Raw genomic sequence first — 25422 nt, 5'->3', positions numbered from 1 at the left:
CGATGCGATGCAATGGTATACGATTTTTTATTGTACAACCACCCTGATGGGTCCTTACAATGTTAAATAGCCCCCCATACCCAACACCACTCCCACGATCAACACCAACCCGAAGCGTGGCGAGCGCAGCGAGCCCGTGAGGGGCGGCGGTATGTGTCCTCCGACCTTTTCATACCCCCACTATCCACGTCAGCGTGGAGTTGATTTTAGATAGTGTGGCGAGCGCAGCGAGCCACCGAGCCAGAAGAGTTGAGAGCGCAGCGAGCCCCGCGAGGGGACACGGATAACATTACATGTATTGCGCTGCCCCTCGCCACGCTTCGGGCTGGTATTGCGCGTTCCCTCATAGGGCACGCTGGGGTATCTAAAAACAACTCCACGCCAACTTGGATAGTGGGGGTATGAAAAGGTCGGAGGACGCATACTGCCGCCCCACCCGGGCTCACTGCGCTCGCCACGCTTCGGGTTGGCGTTGATTCTGGGGGTGGCGTTGACTATGAGGGGCCATTTCACATTGTAAGGACCCATCAGGGCACTTGTACCATCAAAAATCGTATACGATATTTTACAACATCGCATACCATTGTATACCTTATTTAGTGTTATGGTATACGATGCGATGGGCGCCGTGCTAGGAAACAAGTACCATATTTTATAATAATAGAAAACAGCCTTTATAATGTGGATGATAACTATTCAAAGGTATAGAGGTGGACAGGTCTGGACTCAAATGAAAAAGAAATGTTATTTCCTCTAGCCCTCATCTCCCCTCCACAGCCCCCATTCCACAGTGATACAGCACACATTGGTAATCATTTTCCCTGTACCCTACTGCATGTTAACACTACACATATACAATAAAAGTCAGATCAAAGGTATTTTCTAAATGCAGTTTCCCACCCTTGCCATCTGATATTGGCATAGCCTCCCGATGAGTACACTGTGGGTACAAGTGAGTCTAGAAATTCCCTGGTCTCAGTCTCCCTGATTAATGTGCACTTGCACGGCCACCTTCTTGTCTGTATTTGTGTGTTATAAGAAATAATATGCATGAATCCTCTTCACACACTTATTTTTCATTTTAATTGCATATTTGAGGCTGCTGTGACAGCTGTAAAGGTTATAGTTAAGACCAATTGTTCATACATCTATAGCAGCTCGTCTCATTACTGTGCAGTAATAATTGATATGGAGAAGAGGTGGGTAACAGCCGAGAGGCGCATAATTTCACATGATGAAGATATTTTTTTATAGTAAAAGTGGCAGAAGATGAAAAAACGGTGCATGATTTACGGAGCAGCCTTTTAATAATGGTCGGCGCTCGTACAGATTTGGAATAATTTATAGAAAAAGTACCAGGGAGTTTGTGTTTTAACTGGCTGGAAAGTGCAAAGTCAGGCTGTTCTCATGCGTGCCAGTTGTAAGTCAGGAAATCATTAGAGATAACTACATTTATCATTATTAATTCTGCTCAGTTCGGGCATGTACAGCACTTTCACATTTTCCTTTTGGCAATTTACAGATATCATGATTCTGTGCACCTGTCTAATCGATGGAGCGGAGGGTTCTGGGTAATTCTGCATTGGTACCAAAAATGCTGTCGGTACTTGTGGAGTATCACGGCTCCCACGACCTGCATCGTATGCAGATCGTATGCTAAAAATCGCATCGCATACGATCAAATCGCATGTGATGCCATGCGATCGCACCCGATTTTGCACTGAAATGCATCAGAATGCATTGAAATGTGTATTAAACTTGTGAAATGCCCCCAAATGACATTTTTCATAGTGCACCACCCCCACTATCAACGTCAACCCGAAGCGTGGCGAGCGCAGCGAGCCCGCGAGTGGCGGCGGTACGCGTCCTACGACCTTTTCATACCCCCACTATCCACGTCGGCGTGGAGTTTGAGAATAGAATAGTGTGGCGAGCGCAGCGAGGGGACGCGGACACCTTCACAGCTATACGCGTCCCCTCGCAGGCTTCACAGGTATCCGTGTCCCCTCGCGGGGCTCGCTGCGCTCGCCATGCTTCGGGCTCGGTGGCTCGCTGCGCTCGCCACACTATTCTATTCTTAACTCCACGCCGATGTGGATAGTGGGGGTATGAAAAGGTCGTAGGACGCGTACCGCCGCCCCTCGCGGGCTCGCTGCGCTCGCCACGCTTCGGGTTGACGTTGATAGTGGGGGTGGTGCACTATGAAAAATGGCATTTGGGGGCATTTCACTAGTTTAATACACATTTCAATGCATTCTGATGCATTTCAGTGCAAAATCGGGTGCCATCGCATCGCATCGCATGCCATCGTATGGCATCCGATGCGATCGCATACTATTTTTGAGCAAAAATGCGCAAAAATCGGTAAAAATCGTAATTGGATGCCATCGCATCGCATCGTATGCCATCGTATGGCATCCGATGCGATTGCATACGATTTTTGAGCAAAAATGCTCAAAAATCGGTAAAAATCGTATCGCATCGTATGCCACTACATATGGCATACGATGGCATACGATGGGAGCCGTGATACTCCACAAGTACCATGCTGTCTGATGCTTGTCACTCCCCACATAACACAAAAAAAAATAGATTTGTACACAGAAGAATTGCTATGGGCAATTATAATCCAATGCGGCAATTATTGGTATACTGCACATGTGCTGAGATCGTCGTGTGTGAAGGACCCTCTGTGATCTCACTCACAATGAGGATTTCAGTAGGAGTGAATAGTGATTGACAGGAAGTGACCGCTTAGCAGGGGATGCGGTTAATTTGCCGGCGGTCGGGATCCCGGCGGTCGGAATCCCGACACTGGAATCCCGACCGCCGAAATCCCGAAACTTTCTCCCTCCGTGGGTGTCCACGACACCCATAGAGGGAGAATAAAATAGCGTGCCGAGCGTAGCGAGGCACCGGGCCCGCTGCGTGGCGAGCGCAGCGAGCCCGCAAGGGGGGGCGATCCATGTCCCCCCCTTGTCGGGATTTCGGCGGTCGGGATTCCAGTGTCGGGATTTCGACCGCCGGGATCCCGACCGCCGGGAAATCGTATCGGATCCGCTTAGCAGTGTTAATGGAGTGTTTATGGGGAGTGGCTGAAAAATCAAATTCGTAGTGTGCATCCTCGTACATTCAACAACATGACGCCTGAATCTTTATTGCTTGTCCAGTCTCCATAACCGTGACCAACCAACTGTAGCAATTGCTAATGAGTTTGTATGTTTTGCTAACAGAAGTAGCTCCATAGCCCATGTCTAAACTATGGCCCTCCAGCTGTTGTGAAATTTCAAGTTCCATCATGCCTTGCCACAGTTTTGCTATTAGAGAGTGCTAAAACTATCGCAAGGCATGCTGGGATGTGTAGTTTCACAACAGCTAGAGGGCCACAGTTCATAGTTACCTACCCTCCTGAAGTCTGCAGGAGACTCCCTGAAATAACAGCAATCTCCCTCTCTCCCTGATTTAGTGTTCCTTGTAGGAACTTCGGCGGGCAGGGCGCCGCTTTAAAGGGGGCAGCGTGAAGGGGGCGGACAGTGTCCACCGATGTCACTATTTTGGGTGGTCCTGGACCGCCGACGTCACAAAAGGGGCGTGCTTGGGCCGCGCATGACGAAAAGGGGTGGGCCTGGCCGCCGGCGCCAAGAAAAGGGACGGGCCCGGCCACCCCGAAGGCTTTGCACTGCCGGGGAAGCGCTGGGCATTGCTATCTACAGCGGTGCCGGGCTTCCCCGGTCTCACCTGCAGGGAGCAAGGCAGGCTGTTTTAGTGGGGCGCTGCCAGAGAGGCAGGGCGCATTTTGCCCTTTAAAAATCGGGCTAAAACAGCATAGCGGGAACACTATGATTAGTCTAGCAAGCTCCCTCATCTCACCTAGCCCACATTACACTGTTATATTTTTTGGGAAAAAGGAATTAGAGATAGATACATTTACATCAAATCATCAGCCCCATTTCCCAGCACTAGTAGCTCCTACTAACTGCTCTGGGGCTCATCTAAATTTGGATATAAATAATTTTAAAAGATTCCTCTCAGATATAGCAGTACACACTCACGCTTCTAGGTGCCACGTTCACAATCTCTTTTCACAATCTCTTTGGGTGGAGCATGACACGCCCCTCAAATTCTGCTACCAACTATAATCTCCCTGAAACAGTTTGGCCATGCCTTGCCTAGAATACTGCAATCACATTTGTGTACAAACACAAGTTATACCCATAGCCAGTAGTGTAGTACTTACCCTTTAAGTATGAAGGGTATAGAGGGTAAGTAGTACTTACCTTTTCACATAACAAACCTGTCAGGTTCTTCAGTTATGGGTGAAAATTTGATCTCTGTCCATACCTGAGAAATGCTGTGTTCCCTTTAAAGAAGTCAATCATTAGTTGTGCTATTATTATTATTTTGTTTTTGTGTTAATACTTTGGCACTATATACAGGTTTGCGTCTATTTATAGTGCTACCAGTGGAACCAAGCAACATGACAGTAGCAATATGGCAGCTGCAAGAGTATGAAGGGATTTTATGAGGCAATGGAGTGAGTGAGCTACCTTCTCTCAGTTCCCAGCACACACATATAATGCAGATTACCAAGTGAGAAAAACACTTTTTTTATGATTGCTGTAACGTTGCCTACATTTTACCATCACATATGTAAAGTTGCAGTCTAATATTTTTCCCATGATAATATCCCACTTTACACGAAAAGGCCCAGAGCAATCACCGTACCCTGCATCGCCAGCCTTGGACTGCCCCCAGATCGCCAGTACAGCGCCACTAATTTACATTAACAAACTTTTCTAAACAAGAATTGATTTTAGTTTAAAATGCAGCAGAAACTCTATTTGATCTCCATCCTCTAAACATAAATATTTTATGGGTTTTCTGCCATAGACTTTGCCAATACCCAACAACAGCAACAACAAACCCATTAATTGTAGTGAAACAGAGTGCTATTTTATTTCAAAGCCAGTTTTTCGACCGCGGTATTGCTAGACTGTGGTGCAGGAGGGGTTAAATCATTTTAGGCCCCTGGCAGGGAACAGATACAGTTTGACACTCAATTTCAGCCAGTAATATATATCCTACAGTGCACGGTTGGCAACATAATAAAACAGGCTGAACTTAGGAAGAATATGTATGATTCCAATGACATGTTTTTCTAGGTAGTTGAATTTAGAGGCAGTAGACTCACAGCACAGTGATGCAAGGTATACTTTGATAAAATGCTGAATGAACATTATTTGTAACTGTCAGAACGCACAAATCATAAAGTAACAGAATTTGTGTGTGCCGCAGTGCCTCCTATATGTCAGCTTATTTCCATGTGCTGATATATATCTCCTTTCATCCCCCCTGTGCATAGACAAAGGGGAAATAAATTGCAGAATGAGCAGTCATATTTAATCAGAATCTTAATGGAGAATTAATAGCTTATTTCTATCAAATGTCACATGTGGTAATAGTAAATTAAAGCAAGACCTGGGATAAACAAAAGTAGTTGACAGAAACTTCACTGAAGGAAATACTGTAGATGTTTTAGATCTCCATTAGTGGCCATTTTTTTCTGAACGTTTTTATTGTACAGAATATCCCCATACCTATGGGAAGATTGGATCTCTAGGTAGGTTCACCACTGGGCTGGTCCCAATACAGACTCTGGGCCTTATTCAGACCTGATCCCTGCTGGGTGAATTTGCAGAGTTCTGCGATCAGGTATTCACCTCCCAGACAGAGTGAAAACCCGCCTTGTGTACGCCTCTTCCAGAAAACGCCAGGGCAAGCTTGCGCTTTTCCGGACACTCCCATAAAATATCCTGTTACCACCCACAAATTGCTGCTTCCTGTCAATAAAGTTGCGAGGGGATTGCGAAAAGAGAAATTGCTGAATTTTGTTGCTGATCCGTAAATCATGCGATAATCGATTTCCTGGTAAATATGCAGATTTGAATAACCCCCTTTGTGTGTCACTCAAACACAAAGTTGCCATGGCTACGGCTAATGGGATCTGGATGCAGTTAGCCAGGAGAAGGGGAGGGCTGTGTAGAGCCAATCCTTTATCTAACAGAGCTGTCCTATCAATCCGCTGGCATGCCCACCCGCCAACCACTCAGCCAGCCTGCCGCGCACAAGCTTGCCCGCAAACCAGTCTGCACACTTGTATGCTGCAGCTCTGCACTGTATATGTGATCCCTGGTGATGAGGAAGCTTCATGACTGAGCTCCTTTGTCTGCTACCAGCAAGTAGCAACCAATGTGTTTAATTATTTATTTATTTATTTATTTCGTTCGTTTGGGAGCAAATGCTTGTTTTATTGCTGTGGAGCAAATTGGTGTTTTTTTAAATTACTGTAGATGCAAATGTATTTTTTTTTTTTTTTTGTGGACAGTACATTGCACACATTGTAAGCCATACTTAGATGGGTGATCTAACCTAAGAGGGGTTGGTGCAAGTTTATATTTGTATGCATCTAAACATGCACAAAGCATTATTGCAGCATCTGTAGACACTGAATTTGGGTGTATCAGTCCTTGCACATTTATATCTATGGATGTACACCAGGGAATGGCTGTGTAGCAGCATTTGCATAAAGTTCAAGACGCAGCTGCTGTAAAAGACACAAGGAAGGCCAAAATAGTGTCCAACTCAGAATCAGGCTCTATGAGTGGGGGATACCGGCCTCCTCGACAGACCACTGCCTCTCAAAATACATTGCCCCATAAGGGATACTTCTCAATCCACCCCTGCCCATACCCTATAAATAGTTAGTGTTCTAAGCCCACATTCTGTAGTACCTGGCAAAGTCACCACTTTTGCCATTGGTTACAGTCACTGGAGTTTAACATTGTGCCACAGAAGCCATTAAATCAACTCTATCAACAGGTTGCACTGGAAAGCAGTATTCATTAGCTTCCTCTGGAAATCAGTATTACAGACAATGACTGCCATTCCTCTTAAATAAGAGGTTCTCAACATGGGACTCTTTAGGTTCTGCTTGTTGAGGAGCTTGTTAGTATAATCTTAGTTTGAATCATTCTGTAACTTAATCCAATGATTTATTGTAAATTAAAAAGAAAAATATTCCGTTCCCAATTACAAGCTAGCCAAAAGTCCGGTAATATGGGTCAAAAAAGATGAAATAGTAATGTTATGTTAGTTATGCATGATGTGATATCTGCCGCCATGTGTACATAGACCCATCTGTAAAATCTGTCCTGTATCTATAGCAAAGTACTACAGATATGTCCTCATACACTGTAGCTTCCTTTGCACCAAACAGTCCCCTCTTGGCATTCTAGGTCCCTGGTGTTTCGAAAAAGTGTATTTTGTTGCTCGATACATGCACAAGTGAAATATCTGTAAGAGACAAAACTACTTTGTGTGATTAGACTGATCAATTTGATGTGTGACATTGATATATCTGCATGCGAGTGAGTCTGACTCTGTATACAAAGTGCTACTATGCGGCGGCTGAGGCTTTTTTTTATGCCAAGTTGCATTGTGTTTCATCTGCGACTTTGTAAGTGTTTAAAACAAATTTGTGTGTGGCAGAAGTCGCATCCTGTGGTCTTTAGTACACTGTGAGTGGTATTTCACTACGTTTGCCATGCAAATAATAGTAATATTAGCACATCATGTTAATGTTTTTATTTTGGGCTCACTTGTTCAATAGATAAGTATAAGTGCTGAATAAAGCTCATGTATACACTCATTTTATGTACTGTCAAGTCCGTTGTGAGAACTGCTGGAAAATAGCTGGTGTACATAATTTGTTTATTTATCTGTCTGGTATAAGCGCTCATGGCTGTACTTTCGTTACAGACACAGATCCCCGCGTCTTGGAGAAGCAAGAACTTCAGCAGCCAACATACGTAGCTTTGAGTTACATCAACAGGTAGAATTTGTTTTGGGTTCTGTATATTTAAATGTAAATAAGTTTTAGCACCACAAGCAACATTATTTTTATTGTCACTGTGTCATTAAATCTGCGCACTCTGCAATGAGCTGTGCAGGAGAAATGTGTTGGCACTGGTATGCAGTCTCCAACAAGGTGGTGACTGATTCTGGAACTGTACCATGGAAACTGAGGCAGGCGCAGCCACATTGTGGAGCGGTGTAGCCAGATTTACGACCTCACGAATACAGCTTTGTTGTTTTACTAGAAAGATTGGTAGTATTATGGTTTTTAGCAACCGCTCAAACAAATGAGCTCATTTTATCTATCTATTGTCACTGATGCTCTGTCATCAATGCCCAGAATCATATATAGCCATTTGTTACATTTATTTTTAATTATTAATAATATAGTGATTAAAAAATTAGCCTAGTTGTAGGTCTTAAGAGGTTTTAATCCTGGTGGCCGTCCTCCAAGACATGACTATATACGCCTTAGTGGTTATTGCACATAGATTATTACCGGGCAGAAGTTTATGCCCATATCTGTCTGATTTAAAATGGTGAACTATGATTGACATTTGCTAGCATTCTATTAACCTAGCAGCAACCAATCAACATCTCCTACCTGTCCACATATTGAATAGTAGAAGCAGTTGAGCTGTCTGTATAAGGACACTTGTAGACACTTTTCACTTCAGCCACACATGCATTAAACTACTGCAATTGCTTAGGGTTTTTCATCTCTGCTCTACAATAGATGTGTGGTCCATTGCTGAGTGGACAGCAGTGTTTCCCACAGAAGACAGTGTATGCCAGATCTTGCCAGTGAGGGGTATGGATTAAAAGATATTCCAAAAAAGATAGGGAATTGATGGCGCTTGACTGGTGTGTCCAATGATGTGATGAACTCAGGGTGGGAAACAATAAATAAAAAAAACGTGTATAAGTGACACAAAAGGGCAAAATGGTAAGTGGGGTATGGGGAATCCCAGCAACAAATATTGTACCGAGACTCACACTGAAGTGATGTGCTTGAAGTGCATAAAGGTATCTTTAGGGGTACACCGACTGTGTTATGAACAGTTGCTCTGGCATGCGTACCATACTCACTGGTGAAAATGTGGGAATAAAGTGTCTAAAGGTATCTTTTCAAACTGTCAATCCAAATTCATAATATCGGTCACCAACCATTCAATCGGGGTGGCACAAATGATGGCGTACCGTACTCACTGCGAATGCAGGCAATATCCACATATAAAGGTATCTTTTATGCAGACCGTCCCCCAGGAATCCAATCTCAATATTTCCCAAATGGTTAAGCCGGAAAACGAAGCGGAAGGTGCCAGTCTAAGTGTAAAAGTTTAATAAAAACGGCCTGTAATGTGACCAATTGGCCAATAGCTACAGTACAGATAAAATAAAGTAACAAAAAAACTCACTTGTCATCCAACATGTTTCGGTGGTCCCAGCCGCCTTTATCAAGGATAGCTACATGCCCCCCCCCCCTCGCAGCGTGTGTTTGCGAGCAGGGCCTGCAAATGGTTGTTTAACATAAATATCCATTTACAGTCTGTGGGTGAACACCCACATCAATCGATGGCCGCCAACCATCGAATGATGTGGAACGTGCACGCATATATAGATTTGCGTGCACCCTCGGTAGGATATGGGCGAGCAGCCAACGTCATGGTGTGACTACCATGGAAACGCCATGGACTACCATGGAAAAGCCTTGGGTGCGTGGACTTGGTGAATAGTCTGTTCCCCGTGGTCGCCGCACCTGGCGTATGCACGGAAATGACCCTGCGCATGCGCATACGCCCACCATCGGTGCAAATGTTCTGGTCCGTGCAAACGGACCAGAATAACTCCCATAGAGCATAGATCCATTTTACACTTGCTGACAGTAGGGAAATGCAACAGGAGCCATATTGAGCTGAGTAGGCAATATCAATAAATATAGTCTATCGATGAGGTCACATTGTAATGTAATCGAGATACTTATACAGGACACATAGCTTTGATTTTTGAGAAACAATCAGAGCAGCCCCCTAGCAATATTTCTATTCTTTAGACGAGGATGGTAGGAGGGTTTACATGGTAGTAGTAGTAGTAGGAGTAAAATTAAGGAGCAATACTCGTTTACTACTCCATTCGAGACAATTTTCATTGTGAATCAATGACATATAACACAAAAGTGCGCTCTAACTCACTTTGTTCTGGTCCATATATTTTTTAAAGTATTGTTATATTGTGTTGGATGGTAATTCAGACCTTCATGCACCCAGATAATATAAGCACGGTATTTCATAGTTCGGGATATTCAGATGGTCGAAATCACAGCAGAGGAATCCAAATGGTCAAAATCCAGATGAATTGAGTATTTTAACCCTGACCAACCCCTCCCACAGTCTAACCCTAATTGTTCCCTTTTGATAGCCTAACCTGAACCATCTACCTAGTGCCTAGTGCCCTGATACTCACGGTCAGCATCAGTCATGATTGTGACTGCCCGGATACTGACCATAGACATCCTGACTACATCCTCTGTAGGAACTACTGATACCAGTGCTGCCTGGAAAAGTTCAAATACTCTTTAGGTGCATATGTGCTGAGCCTTGGAGGGAGATAAAATACAAACCAATAAGATCCCAACTGTCATTTTGTGACCTGGCAGTTAGGGGCTGATTGGCTTGTGATGTATCTCTCGTCTCCTCTTTATCATTCTCCAAGACTTAGAAAATCTCCCCCACCCCACCCAATAGTGTCCAGCAATATGATAAAACAGGAGAAGGTACTCTTTACCTAGCACGGCGCCCATCGCGGGCATCGCGGCCATCGCATGCACTAAAAAACGGGTGCGACGCGATGGCCGCGATGCCCGCGATTTCCCATAGGGAACAATGTTAAAATTGTCAATGGACGCGATTTTAGTGTTCAATGCCTCAATGCCCGCGATTTTTCCATAGGAAACAATGTTAAATGGGCCACAGAGCCCAAATAGTCCCCCTGAAGTCTGAAATGGCCCCCACAATTGTTAACGCCACCCCACGATCAACGTGAACCCGAAGCGTGGCGAGCGCAGCGAGCCCGCGAGGGGCGGCGGTACGCGTCCTCCGACCTTTTCATACCCCCACTATCCACGTCGGCGTGGAGTTGAGAATAGAATAGTGTGGCGAGCCCGAAGCGTGGCGAGCGAAGCGAGCCCCGCGAGGGGACGCGGATACCTTCACAGGTAAACGCGTCCCTTCGCGGGCTTCACAGGTGTCCGCGTCCCCTCGCGGGGCTCGCTGCGCTCGCCACGCTTCGGGCTCGGTGGCTCGCTGCGCTCGCCACACTATTCTATTCTCAACTCCACGCCGACGTGGATAGTGGGGGTATGAAAAGGTCGGAGGACACGTACCGCCGCCCCTCGCAGGCTCGCTGCGCTCGCCACGCTTCGGGTCCACGTTGATCGTGGGGTGGCGTTAACAATTGTGGGGGCCATTTCAGACTTCAGGGGGACTATTTGGGCTCTGTGGCCGATTTAACATTGTTTCCTATGGACAAATCGCGGGCATTGAGGCATTGAACACAAAAATCGCGTCCATTGACACTTTTAACATTGATCCCTATGGGAAATCGCGGGCATCGCGTCGCACCCGTTTTTTTAGTGCATGCGATGGCCGCGATTTTTTACCCCTGATGACCGCGATGCCAATTGCGGGCGCCGTGCTAGGTAAAGAGTACCCAGGAGAATTAAGCTCACATTGTATAAACATGGTGTGAGCAATTGCCTAGATTTGTTGGGGCTTTTCATAGATTTCTACCAGTGGACTAAACAAAGTGTTTGCATTTTGGGCATGTCCCAATAGAGTAAATGTTTTCTAAGTGTGGTTCAAGAAACCATTTTTCCAGAGATCAGTGAAATAGAGGACATCTTGGATCCTGGATATGGACTGGTTCGAATTTCTCTGACATGAGGCAGAGACTAATGGATCAAAGCCACACATCTCTCATCAGATAATAATTCCTTCTTCTTCCCAATTTTATGCTTGTGACTATGCTGATCATGTGTTTTTATTCATGAACTAAGATCACTACATTGTGCTATCTGAGCTCTCCCGGCCAAATGCAAAAGACAAACTTTAGATGATAAATTCAAACAAGATGTGCACAAATGGCTCCTAGGTCAGGGAAAAGAGAAACATTTCGTGTTGCAGGAAGATTTACGTAGTTGACTTTGTTTTCAATCCTTTTATCAGATATTATGTTCACTAAAATGTAACTTTCTACAACTGGATAAAAACACTTCTTTTTCTTTTACATCTCCGTAGTAAAGATCAAAAAGGATCTATGAGGAACAAAGGAGTATATGTTACAAAGTGCTTCACTATGACCAGTATATACAACTCCGAGACCACACAGTACTCATAATTCACAATACTGTTGATAGAAGCTTTTAAATTATGATATTTAAAATGTTTGTTTCTCAGCTTTTAAATTACAGTTATTTATGTGTACTAAAATATTATAAGACCAAGACTGAGGAAACTCAACATTTTTGTATTGCCGAATCAATTTACCAGTTGACTTTTCCATCTGAAAGTGGACTTTTGTCAGGACAATCATAACATCTCCAACTTCATAAAATATTCTAACATATATAAGGTTCTAGGAAAAGGTGCCAAACACTTTTCAATGTGGGATCTTTTTGTAACCCGGCTTATAAGAAGGGTTCAATTTCATATTATACCCTATTATACAGAGGGCGACCCAGATTTAATATGAAATTGGACCAACCCAGCTTTGCTATATGAAAGGGGTAAAAGAGACTCCCTTAAGGTACATTTTTTGCAGACAATAATTTTAGATCCAATAAACACTTGTGACTTTGGCAAATGCTTATGGATTTCGCTAGAAGCTCTTTTACATACACTAGTCTGTATTTTATGTCCACTGCATGCTACCATTGTAACTTCAGTTTGAGTCAGACCTTGCTTAGATTCCTGAAATGTGCAACACAACTCAGGAGTGGAGCAGTTGGTTTGTAAGATCTGTCTTTGACTTAAGTTGCCCAAAGGCAAAGTGATCAGGAGGATAGATAACCGACCTATTACTTCATAACAAAGCTAAATGGATTTTGATTTGTGGGGTTGGATTTTTCAACAAGGGGTGGCCACAGTTTTCTAAGTGATCTTGTTGTTCACTCTGATCACTGAATAGTACATTTTATTAGGCACCTGGGAAGTTTCCGTACCCTTTAAAAATAAGCTGTTTCATTAAAAGGTCAAATTGATCTAAGAATAACATTGTGAAAGTGATGATGATGATTGCAATAATAATATATTTTTACAAATAATGTTTGTATAAACAAAGAGCTGCAGTGATGTCACTTAATCAGTGACATTCAATTCATTAGAATTATAAGAAGATACATAAAGTGTACAGTAGACTGTAAAGACACTCAACAAATAAGATATATATAAAAAATGTATAAATGTACGTGTGTATTATGTAATACTACTGTACCTACCCTTCCACCGGGAAACATGGACATGTAGCGGGAGGAATCACGTAATTAGGAGTCTGTTTTTTAGCTTTTCTGTAGTATTTAGCAATAAATAATAAGACTATAATACATAATCTGTACCACTTTCTATATTCTTTCTATAATTATATTTTAGCTAATAAATAACATAACTAATTAGTTTTACTGTCTCAGATAGCAAGAATGGTAATTGGTATACACTGAAGGAAGCAAATAATAAAATGCAGAAATTATGAACCTGTAGGACATTTTATGGAGTCGGGAAACCTTTATAAAGAAGTTAGATGCCGAGGTTGACGCCTCTGCTGCATACAGTAGCTCTTGCGAATTGTCTGGCCTTGGCATATTGTGCTTCGCAGACACCCGATGACTCTGGCCAATATATAGCATTCAGTATTGAATCCCGGCGGTCGGGATCCCGGCGTTCAGAATCCCGACGCCGGAATCCCGACAGCCGAAATGCCGACAAGGGGGGGACGTGGATCGCCCCCCCTTGCGGGCTCGCTGCGCTCGCCACGCAGCGGGCCCGGTGCCTCGCTACGCTCGGCACACTAATTTATTCTCCCTCCAGGGGTGTCGTGGACACCCCAGGAGGGAGAAAGTGTCGGCATTTCGGCGGTCGGGATTCCGGCGTCGGGATTCTGAACGCCGGGATCCCGACCGCCGGGATCTTAACTGCATCCCAATATATATATATATGTATATATATTTATATATATAAATATATATATATATATATATGTGAACCTTCAGAAGATTATTGACATTGAAGGGGCGAACAAAGAACCCGTATATAAAAAAAAAAAAAAATCACTATAAAGTACAGTAGATTTTTGGTTCTTATTTTACTTAGTAGAAGATCAACCATATAATGACCTCCTATATACACTGCCTCACATATACACTGCTTCTTCTGTTTTGGGTGAGTGCATGTGGATGATTGTGTTTACCATAGAGATCATTCATCCCTATGTTTTCACCTGTTAAGGTACACTCATCATTTGAGGACTTTGATCACCTGTTTTAAAAGCTAGTGAGTGTAAAGCCTACATTTTATGCCGTGCCATGTTTATTTTTACTCCTTTTATTATACTATATTATTTATTGCAGAGCATAATGGCTTATTAAGAATGGTTTTGAAGTATTTTTTTCACTCTTGTATTACTGACTACATAACTTTATAATCAGTGAGTCCGGCCATGCTGTTTGATGCTTAGTTACTGCAGAACATGCGATAATAACTGAAGTGATTATGTATAGCTACACAGGGCACTGTACTGCAAGTAATGTATGCTTATTAATCCTAAACCTTCATATTGCACTTAGTTTGCTTTGTTGGCGAGCCCCTGCTTGAAATTACTTTTGAAAGTTTAATTAGTTAATACCCGAGGGCTACGGCTGAATCTGTTTCAGCTCAAGAAACATCTCATTTAAATTTGATAGTAAAAATAAAATATTTCCATTTTAATATATGATATTTTAAGCCAACACAATAGCCAGACGTATATTAAAAGAAAATAAAGTCCAAGGGCAAGATAAACATCCAAGCACTTTAGTTGTCTAATGTAAAGAAAACGACAAAATTAGTCAATGACTTCAGTAAATGAATATTTGTAAAGATTGCAATTGTAATTAAGTTCATGTGACCTTCACAATAAATCCAACAGGTGACGGGGGAATGCCTCCCTTATATAGGCATATGCTGGACATCCATTGAGGATTTCCAGGACCCCAGAAGTACAGTAACTGATTTACAAATACCATATACATAAATAGGGGTTATTTTAGCTGTTAAGAAGATGGGGGCACTGTGTCAACAGTTGGATATGCTGTCATGTCATTGTCATGTCATTGTCATGTCATATTATAGGTGGCCATCCCAGTTTAGGAGCATTGGGGTACGAGGGGTAGCAGAAAGCAGTAAAACATTAACATAAATAGGTATAAGGCATAGCACACTTATTTTAAGGTGCAGCTACAGTATCAGCCCTAACATTGGTGTAATATCATTGATTTCCCTACACACGTGGTCTGTGACAAGAACATGTCAACGGAGCATCCTCCTACTTCCTACTACCAATTTTATATCACCCCATAGTTAATGCCTTTTTCTGTTGTCTTCTTATACGCTCCTGAATTATGTTTTTACTAGATAGTAATGTCAGTGCCGGCAGGTGCACATGCCCGTGCAAAAGACTTGAATTCCTTCCCATAGAGGTGAGGAGCAACGGCTGCATGCGATACCTCGGATTAGTGTATGGGGGCCTTTAGTCTTTATTATATAGGATTGAGTCATTAGAATTAGGCAACATTGGGGCTGTTGTGCACCTTGTGTAGGTTTGGTAATGCTCTACACCCATTAGAAAATTTATGACAACTGCAGAATAAGAATAAAAGGATTTATGTACTAAGCCTTGGAGAGAGATAAGTAAAAAGAGATCAAGGGGTCTATGTACTAAGCATTGGAGACCGACAACATACCAAGCAACTAGCTCCTAACTGTTATCTTTCAAACAAAGCCTGTAATACAACAGTTAAGCTGGGTATACACTATACAGATCATCTATCAGATCTGGCTGGTTGGAATTTAAATCTGTCAATGGAAGAGAGCAACGATAATCGACCATTTACCCCAATCACTGGAAAACGGACAAACACTATTGTTCATTTAGTTTGGCACCTTTGACCCCTGTTATGTCCTCTGTGAGGTTAGCTAGAGCTGGGGCTAGAATATTACAACTATTTTATTGGTCAGCCTAAATTATGGTTTGACTGGCTTGAGAAAACATCATAATTCCAGCTTGGTATTGTTTTAATTTCAGTATTAAGGCCAATTTTCATTTGTATTCATTATTACTAAGGTGCCATAGAAAATAGTAACAGCACATTTTGACAACCATCTTTAAAGTGTGCAGCAACACCCACCTGGTTGGCATACATGACAAGCTATATGTTTATCCCAGCTGTCCTGACCTTCACAGCATGGGGTCGCGGCTGCACGTTGCTGACCATCAGGCTGATGACTTCTCTAATCTTAGTCAGTGATCCAAGGACTCAAGCAGTCAAGGATAAATCAGTTGAATTGTCTTTTTGTTTTTTACTCCTCCCATCATTTTGTGCCTCCACAATGCTGCCATACATGTGCTGTCTGCTGACTACACATGTGATGTGATGGCCTTCTGGGTCCTGTAATTATTTTTATTGTCTGATGGGGTCCCAGAGCAAATTAGTTTGAGGACCCCTGGTTTATCCAATCAGGTTTCTTTAAATGTCAGTGCATGAAGTAGGCCTCTCTCCTTCCTTTTCTACCTCATAGAGTACCCTGCCTCTTTCTACATGTTAGGATGCAATACTACTAGAGAAATAACTGGAACATAAGAAGCATGACACTAACATTATAAAATGGAAACTTGTTTTCTTATATACAGTTCCAAATAAATTCATTAGCAGGGATGCTTATTACTTCTTATGGCCCCATATTTGGGATTTATGTTTCCTTGGCAGTCTGTCTACAGTGTGCACATTCTCTTTGAAAGCCACATAAAAAATATTTAAACACTGCAGTGCCTCTTGTAATATTTTAGTATTTCAATAAATTGTGTAGTACTAAAGTATAAAACAACCCTCGAGTTTAGTAACCCTCTTCCCCTGGAGCCGTATAATCTGTACACAGGTAGCGTTCGTAAAAATCAATAGTGTAAAAAGAAAATATAGGCGCTTTACACGTGGCGAGTGAGAAAGCAAAGCAATGTCTAGGGCATTGCTAGTGGTGGAATGTGGTGCAGGCTGCATTACAATAATGATGTATACTAAGTCAAGTAAGTTTAAAGTTTAATGTTTTTATGAAGCTCATTTTTATATGTCCTGAATACATTTAACTTATAATAAGTGTAGTACTATATTTTCACAGTCCACTCGTATAGATGTACTAATTGTATACTCTGTGACCTTTTTAAGTTCAAAATGTCCAAAGTACTTTGCTAAATCCTCTCTGGAAATGGCAACTTTACCCATTTATAAAGCAAAGTAGTGGCATGTGCAGAGTATGCACCAGCTGCAAGACTTGCCATGTACGAATGTGCATGGTTATGCAAAGCAGCTGCAAAATGTGAGTAATAAAGTGACTTAAAGGGATGAGAAGGTTGTGCACTGTTAGCTTCAGTATCTTGCTGTGCAGAAGAAGTCATTCTCACTGTGAAATAACCCTTGGAATTGTCATGACCTGTGAGTTGGTAGACATCAGGGTTGAAATGTAATAGAATGAGAGAATCAGAAAGTGAGAGATTTGGTAAGAAATCTCCAGGTTTTTCTTAAAGCAGCAATCATTTACACTGCAAGACCAGTTTGATTTTGCAGTGTAAATGATTGTTGCTTTAAAAAAACTGGAGATTTCTTACCAAATCTTTCACTTTCTGAATCTCTCATCCTTATTAAATTTCACCCCAGGACTCATCATGTACATTAACAGATGCATGTTGCCACAGAACACCAATGTCCAATTTAAGATGAAAAGTTTATTACATTGAAAGGTTGTAGTCAAATTATAAAGCTATGTTATTACTTCTGTGCAGTGCACCATTCTGCCTCCCTGCAGACCTAGGTGTGCTCCTTGTTTGCAGATATGTCTTTGAGAGCAGCCAGTAGGGTGTGTCTTAAAGTCTGATAGTAGACCTTTTTATATATACGAATGCAAACTCAAGCGATTTTTTTTTTTTGTACATCTAGTCAGGGCCTAATTAAGGGTTCTGGACACCGTAGGATAATATAGTTGTACCTGCTGCCACTCGGTTCAGCCCAGCTACAGTACCTGCTACTGGCTTCATTGTATCCAGCTCAGGCACAGTGCCTGCTGTCCTTTTACCATAGCTGTTTGTCGGTTATCCTGCTCTATCTGGATTCCAGCTGCTATCACCGAATCATCTGTCATCTGGTTCCCAGTAACTTTCATTGTGCCATCCGGTATACAGATTTTGTTATTATTACATTGACAAAAAACCTTACGGTTTCACATGTCCCATTAAGGCTTCTTACACATGATCTGGCATTTCTGAAACCTGTTGTAACTCTTCCACTCAAACGCCAAAAAGCAATGAAATTACGATCATTAAGGCTGACGCCTTAATGGACGTGTTCCTTGCGCAATACAGATATGGTACGCCATCACAGCCTGTGGGTAAGTGCAGATTCAGCACTCTCACAGAGTGAGATTGTTGTCACTCACACAATGGTGGAGCTGCTAATTCACAGATTTGTGTGCTCATTGGAATACACACATGCAGTCTATGCAACTGAAGGTCTGAGCAAAAGAGAGCTGAACGGATGGGGTAAAAGTGGTGTTGATTGAGGGAGGAGACAGTGTCATGTGGATGGGGACAAATAGAAATGTGTAGATAATGGGAAGGCTAAGCAGCACTGATGGGGGACTAACGAAGCAGATGGGTGGAAAACAGTGGCACAGATTGGGGAAGGTAAGACAGAGTGATGCGATTGGGTGGGAAACAGAGGAGCAGTTGGAGGAAAGACAGCACTGATGGGGGAGGGGGTTCGGAGAAAAGGGGATAAAGGGAATACAGAGCAGCACAGATGGAGGGAAACTGTGTCATGGATGATGCAGGCAGAGCAGCATGGATGGAGGGGGAGACAGAGTATCACTAATAGAGGGGAAGCCAGTTGCACAGATAGAAGGAAACAGTGGCATCTGTGTGGAAAGACAGGGCAGCGCAGATGGGGAAAGACACATTGGTGCAGATGAGGGAATGCACACAGCAGTAGGTATCGGGGAAGACAGAACAGCATGAAGGCGTACAGGAGAAGAAAGTGTAGATGCATAGTAGTTGGGAGTATTATAGTTTTTGCAATTATGAAAGATGTTTCTGGTAACTGTATGTGAATACTAAATGAAATGGATATAGGTAGTGAGTGTGAAAGATGTTGGACCCTCAGTGGGATAGTTCTAGTAATAGTGTTTATTCTAGCACCCGCCATCTTTTAAAACCTATGCAGTTCCTCTACCCTGTCTGGGGTGTTGCTGTCTGCTGTAGTGTTTCTAGCAAAGGTCTGGTTTGCAGTGCTGATATACAGATCACACTGTGCTAGAAGCACTACAGCAGACAGCTACACCCCAGGCAGGGAAGAGGAACTGCATGGGTTTTCAAAGATGGCGGGTGCTAGAATGAACACTATAGTAATTCAGTGGGCTAGACAGTTTTAGATGATTGCAGGTACTTATTAGGATGAGTGCGCCACATAACTGCTCAGACCTTCAGTTGCATAGACTGCATGTGTGTATTCCAATGAGCACACAAATCTGTGAATTAGCAGCTCCACCATTGTGTGAGTGACAGCAATCTCACTCTGTGAGAGTGCTGAATCTGCACTTACCCACAGGCTGTGATGGCGTACCATATCTGTATTGCGCAAGGAACACGTCCATTAAGGCGTCAGCCTTAATGATCGTAATTTCATTGCTTTTTGGCGTTTGAGTGGAAGAGTTACAACAGGTTTCAGAAATGCCAGATCATGTGTAAGAAGCCTTAATGGGACATGTGAAACCGTAAGGTTTTTTGTCAATGTAATTTCATAGCTTTTTTCAATTTATTTATTTTTTTATTTTAAATTTCAGTGTAAGAATAAAATGTGATTTTTTAAAATGTTTAATGATAACACACCCCTGGCAATGGGACAGCGTACACGCAGGGGGCACTGGGAAGGGGACAGCGTACACGCGGGGGGCACTGGGAAGGGGACAGCGTACACGCAGGGGGCACTGGGAAGGGGACAGCGTACATGCAGGGGGCACTGGGAAGGGGACAGCGTACACGCAGGGGGCACTGGGAAGGGGACAGCGTACACGCGGGGGCACTGGGAAGGGGACAGCGTACACGCAGGGGGCACTTGGGGGGGGGCAGCATACACGCAGGGGGCACTGGGGGGGACAGCGTACAAGTGGGGGCACTGGGAAGGGGACAGCGTACATGCGGGGGGCGGCACTGTAGGGGGACAGCGCACATGCGGGGGGGCACTGGGGGGGACAGGGTACACACAGGGATAGTGGGGGACAGGGTACACACAGGGATAGTGGGGTGGGGGACAGGGTACACACATGGATAGTGGGGTGGGGGACAGGGTACACAGAGGGACAGAGGGGGGACGGATTTACCTGGGTGCAGCTGCAGCACAGGGGGGACAGTACACACGGGGGCAGCATACAAACGGCGGGCACTGGGGGGGACAGCGTACACATGGCGGGCACTGGGGGGGCAGGGTACATACAGGGACAGTGACTGGGGAAAGGGTATGCACAGGGATAGTGGTGTGGGGGACATGGTGCACACAGGGATAGTGGGGATGGGGGACAGGGTACACACAGGGACAGTGGGGGGATGGATTTACCTGGGTGCAGCTGCTCTTCTGATGGCCCGGTGGCTGCTTTCTGTCTTCCGGGTGGCAGAGGCAACTCAACGCCGAGGCTTCACCAGACTGTTAGGGCTGCAGGCTGTGGAAGCGGCTGAACCGAGTCCCGGCGGCAGCATGGGGAGGACAGTCTGAGCAGGAAATATAATAATAATAATTATTACAATAACAATGCGTACACACGAAGGGGGGGGGCACAGCGTACACACGAAGGGGGGGGGCACAGCGTACACACGGGGGGGGACAGCACACACACGGGGGGACACCACACACGGGGGGGGCGCACAGCGTACACACGGGGCGCACAGCGTACACACACGGGGGGGCACAGCGTACACACGGGGGGGGCACAGCGTACACACGGGGGCACAGCGTACACACGGGGGGCACAGCGTACACACGGGGGGCACAGCGTACACACGGGGGGGCACAGCGTACACACGGGGGGCACAGCGTACACACGGGGGGCACAGCGTACACACGGGGGGCACAGCGTACACACGGGGGGCACAGCGTACACACGGGGGGCACAGCGTACACACGGGGGGGCACAGCGTACACACGGGGGGGCCCAGCGTACACACGGGGGGGCCCAGCGTACACACGGGGGGCCCAGCGTACACACGGGGGGGCACAGCGTACACACGGGGGGCACAGTGTACACACGGGGGGCACAGCGGGGCGATAGCGTACACACGAGGAGGCACTGAGGGGGGACAGCATACACATGGGGGGATGCACTAAGGGGGCACTGCATACACACGGGAGGCAATGAGGAACTGCGTACAAATGGGGGGGCACAGCGTACACACGGGGGCAATGAGGGTGGACAGAGTACACACGGTGGGCACCGAGGGGGGGGCCCAGCGTACACACGGGGGGGCCCAGCGTACACACGGGGGGCACAGCGTACACACGGGGGGCACAGCGTACACACGGGGGGCACAGCGTACACACGGGGGGGCACAGCGTACACACGGGGGGCACAGCGGGGCGATAGCGTACACACGAGGAGGCACTGAGGGGGCACTGCATACACACGGGAGGCAATGAGGAACTGCATACAAATGGGGGGGCACAGCGTACACACGGGGGCAATGAGGGTGGACAGAGTACACACGGTGGGCACCGAGGGTGGACAGCGTACACACGGGGGCAATGAGGGTGGACAGCGTACACACAGGGGGCAATGAGGGTGGACATCGTACACACGGGGGGCAATGAGGGTGGACAGCGTACACACGGGGGGCAATGAGGGTGGACAGCGTACACACGGGGGGCAATGAGGGTGGACAGCGTACACACGGGGGGCAATGAGGGTGGACAGCGTACACACGGGGGGCAATGAGGGTGGACAGCGTACACACGGGGGGCAATGAGGGGAGACAGCGTACACACGGGGGGGGAATGAGGGGTGACAGCGTACACACGGGGGGCAATGAGGGGAGACAGCGTACACACGGGGGCAATGAGGGGAGACAGCGTACACACGGGGGCAATGAGGGGAGACAGCGTACACACGGGGGCAATGAGGGGAGACAGCGTACACACGGGGGGCAATGAGGGGAGACAGCGTACACACGGGGGAACTGAGGGGAGACAGCGTACACACGAGGGAACTGAGGGGAGACAGCGTACACATAGGGGGGCACAACGTACACACGGGAGGCAATGAGGCACTGCGTACACACAGGAGGGGCACAGCGTACACACGGGGGCCACTGAGGGGGGACAGTGTACACACGAGGGTCACTGAGGGGGGACAACGTACACACGGGGGGTGCACTAAGGAGGCACAACGTACACATGGGAGGCAACGAGGCACAGCGTACACACGGGGGGCACTGAGGGTGGACAGCATACACACAGGGGGGCACTGAGGGTGGACAGCGTAAACACGGTGTGCACTGAGGGGGGTCAGCATACACACGGGGGGGCACTGAGGGGGGTCAGCGTACACACGGGGGGCACTGAGGGGGGTCAGCGTACACATGGGGGTGATGCGTACACATGGGGGCACTGCAGGGGTACAGCACACACATGGGGGCACTGGGGGGGTACAGCGCACACACGGGGGAGCACCGGGAGGGGGACAGCGTACACACGGGGGACACTGGATGTAGGACAGCATACACACGGGGGGCACTGGGATGGGGACAGTGTACACATGGGGGGCACTGGGGGGGCGCAGCGTACACATGGGGGGCACTGGGGGGGGGCGCAGCGTACACACGGGGGGCACTGCGTACACATGGGTGAACTGGGGGAGGAACAGCGTACACATGGGGGCAATGGAGGAGGGACAGCGTATACACACGGGGGCACTGGGGGGGACAGCATACACACACAGGGGCAACAGCATACACACAGGGGGCACGGGGGGCAGTGTACACATGGGGGGCACTGGGAGGGGGATAGCATACACACGGGGGGCACTGGGGGGGCAGCGTACACACAGGGGGCACTGGGGGGGACTGTGTACACACGGGGGGCACTGGGGGAGGGACAGCGTACACACGGGGGCACTGGGGGAGGGACAGCGTACACATGGGGGCACTGGGGGAGGGACAGTGTATACACACGGGGGCACTGGGGGAGGGACAGCGTATACACACACGGGGGCAACAGCATACACACAGGGGGCACGGGGGGGCAGTGTACACATGGGGGGCACTGGGGGGACAGCGTACACATGGGGGCACTGGGGGCCGAACAGCGTACACATGGGGGGCACTAAGAGGTGGACAGCATACACACGGGGGGCACTGGGATGGGGACAGCGTACACATGGGGGGCACGGGGGGCACAGCATACACACAGGGGGCACTGGGGGGACTGCGTACACACGGGGGCACTGCGTACACACGGGGGGAACTGGGGGAGGGACAGCGTACACATGGGGGCAATGGAGGGACAGCGTATACACACGGGGGCACTGGGGGGGACAGCATACAGACACAGGGGCAACAGCATACACACAGGGGGCACGGGGGCAGTGTAAACATGGGGGGCACTGGGAGGGGGATAGCATACACATGGTGGGCACTGGGGAGGGCAGTGTTCACACGGGGCACTGGGGGGGACTGCGTACACACCGGGGGCACTGGGGGGAGGGACAGCATACACATGGGGGCACTGGGGGAGGGACAGCGTATACACACACAGGGGCAACAGCATACACACAGGGGGCACGGGGGGGGGCAGTGTACACATGGGGGGGCACTGGGGGGACAGCGTACACACGGGGGCACTGGGGGCCGAACAGCGTACACACGGGTGCACTGGGGAGGGCAGCATACACACGGGGGCACTGGGGGGGCAGCATACACACGAGGGGGCACTGGGGGGACAGCATACACACGGGGGGCACTGGGGGGACAGCATACACACGGGGGGCACTGGGGGGACAGCATACACACGGGGGGCACTGCATACACACGGGGGCACTGCGTACACACGGGGGGCACAGTGTACACACGGGGGCACAGCGTACACACGGGGGGGCACTGGGGGGTACAGCGTACACACGGGGAAGCACTGGGGGGTACGGCGTGCACACGGGGGACACTGGGGGTACGGCGTGCACACGGGGGGCACTGGGGGGTATGGCGTACACACGGGGGGCACTGGGGGGTACGGCGTACACACGGGGGGCATTGGGGGGTACGGCGTACACACGGGGGGTATGGCGTACACACGGGGGCACTGTGGGGGATGACAGCGTACACATGGGGGCACTGGGGGGGGGGAACCACAACGTACACACGGGGCACTGGAGGGGAACAGCGTACACACGGGGGGCACTGGGAGGGGGACAGCTTACACACGGGGGGCACTGGGATGGGGACAGCGTACACACGGGGGGCACTGGGATGGGGACAGCGTACACACGGGGGGCACTGGGATGGGGACAGCGTACACACGGGGGGCACTGGGATGGGGACAGCGTACACACGGGGGGCACTGGGGACAGCGTACACACGGGGGGAACTGGGATGGGGACAGCGTACACACGGGGGCACTGGGATGGGGACAGCGTACACACGGGGGGCACTGGGATGGGGACAGCGTACACACGGGGGGCACTGGGATGGGGACAGCGTACACACCGGGGGCACTGGGATGATGACAGCGTACACACCGGTGGCACTGGGATGGGGACAGCGTACACACCGGTGGCACTGGGGGGGGTTTCAACAGCGTACACACAGGGGGCACTGGGGGGAGACAGCGTACACACGAGGGGCTCTGGGGGGACAGCGTACACACGGGGGCACTGTGGGGACAGCGTACACACGGGGGCACTGTGGGGACAGCATACACACGAGGGGCTCTGGGGGGACAGCGTACACACGGGTGCACTGGGGAGGGCAGCATACACACGGGGGCACTGGGGGGGCAGCATACACACGAGGGGGCACTGGGGGGACAGCATACACACGGGGGGCACTGGGGGGACAGCATACACACGGGGGGCACTGGGGGGACAGCATACACACGGGGGGCACTGCATACACACGGGGGCACTGCGTACACACGGGGGGCACAGTGTACACACGGGGGCACAGCGTACACACGGGGGGGCA

At 47.6% G+C, this 25422-nt stretch overlaps 1 protein-coding gene across 1 annotated transcript in view; it reads left to right on the top strand.

Annotated features, from left to right (window-relative positions):
* Window positions 1–25422, top strand: part of JAZF1 (JAZF zinc finger 1) — a 307932-nt gene that overhangs the window by 177800 nt on the left and 104710 nt on the right. The window contains exon 2 of the mRNA XM_083188947.1: window positions 7819–7891. Within this exon, the coding sequence (XP_083045073.1) occupies window positions 7819–7891 (73 nt within the window). The remainder of the gene's footprint in view (window positions 1–7818; window positions 7892–25422) is intronic.

The sequence above is a fragment of the Crinia signifera genome, chromosome 5, assembly GCF_055691185.1.
Source record: "Crinia signifera chromosome 5, ASM5569118v1, whole genome shotgun sequence".
NCBI classification, from domain to species: domain Eukaryota; kingdom Metazoa; phylum Chordata; class Amphibia; order Anura; family Myobatrachidae; genus Crinia; species Crinia signifera.
The sequence above is the reverse complement of the archived record's forward strand: the minus strand, read 5'-3'. Positions and strand labels throughout refer to the sequence as shown.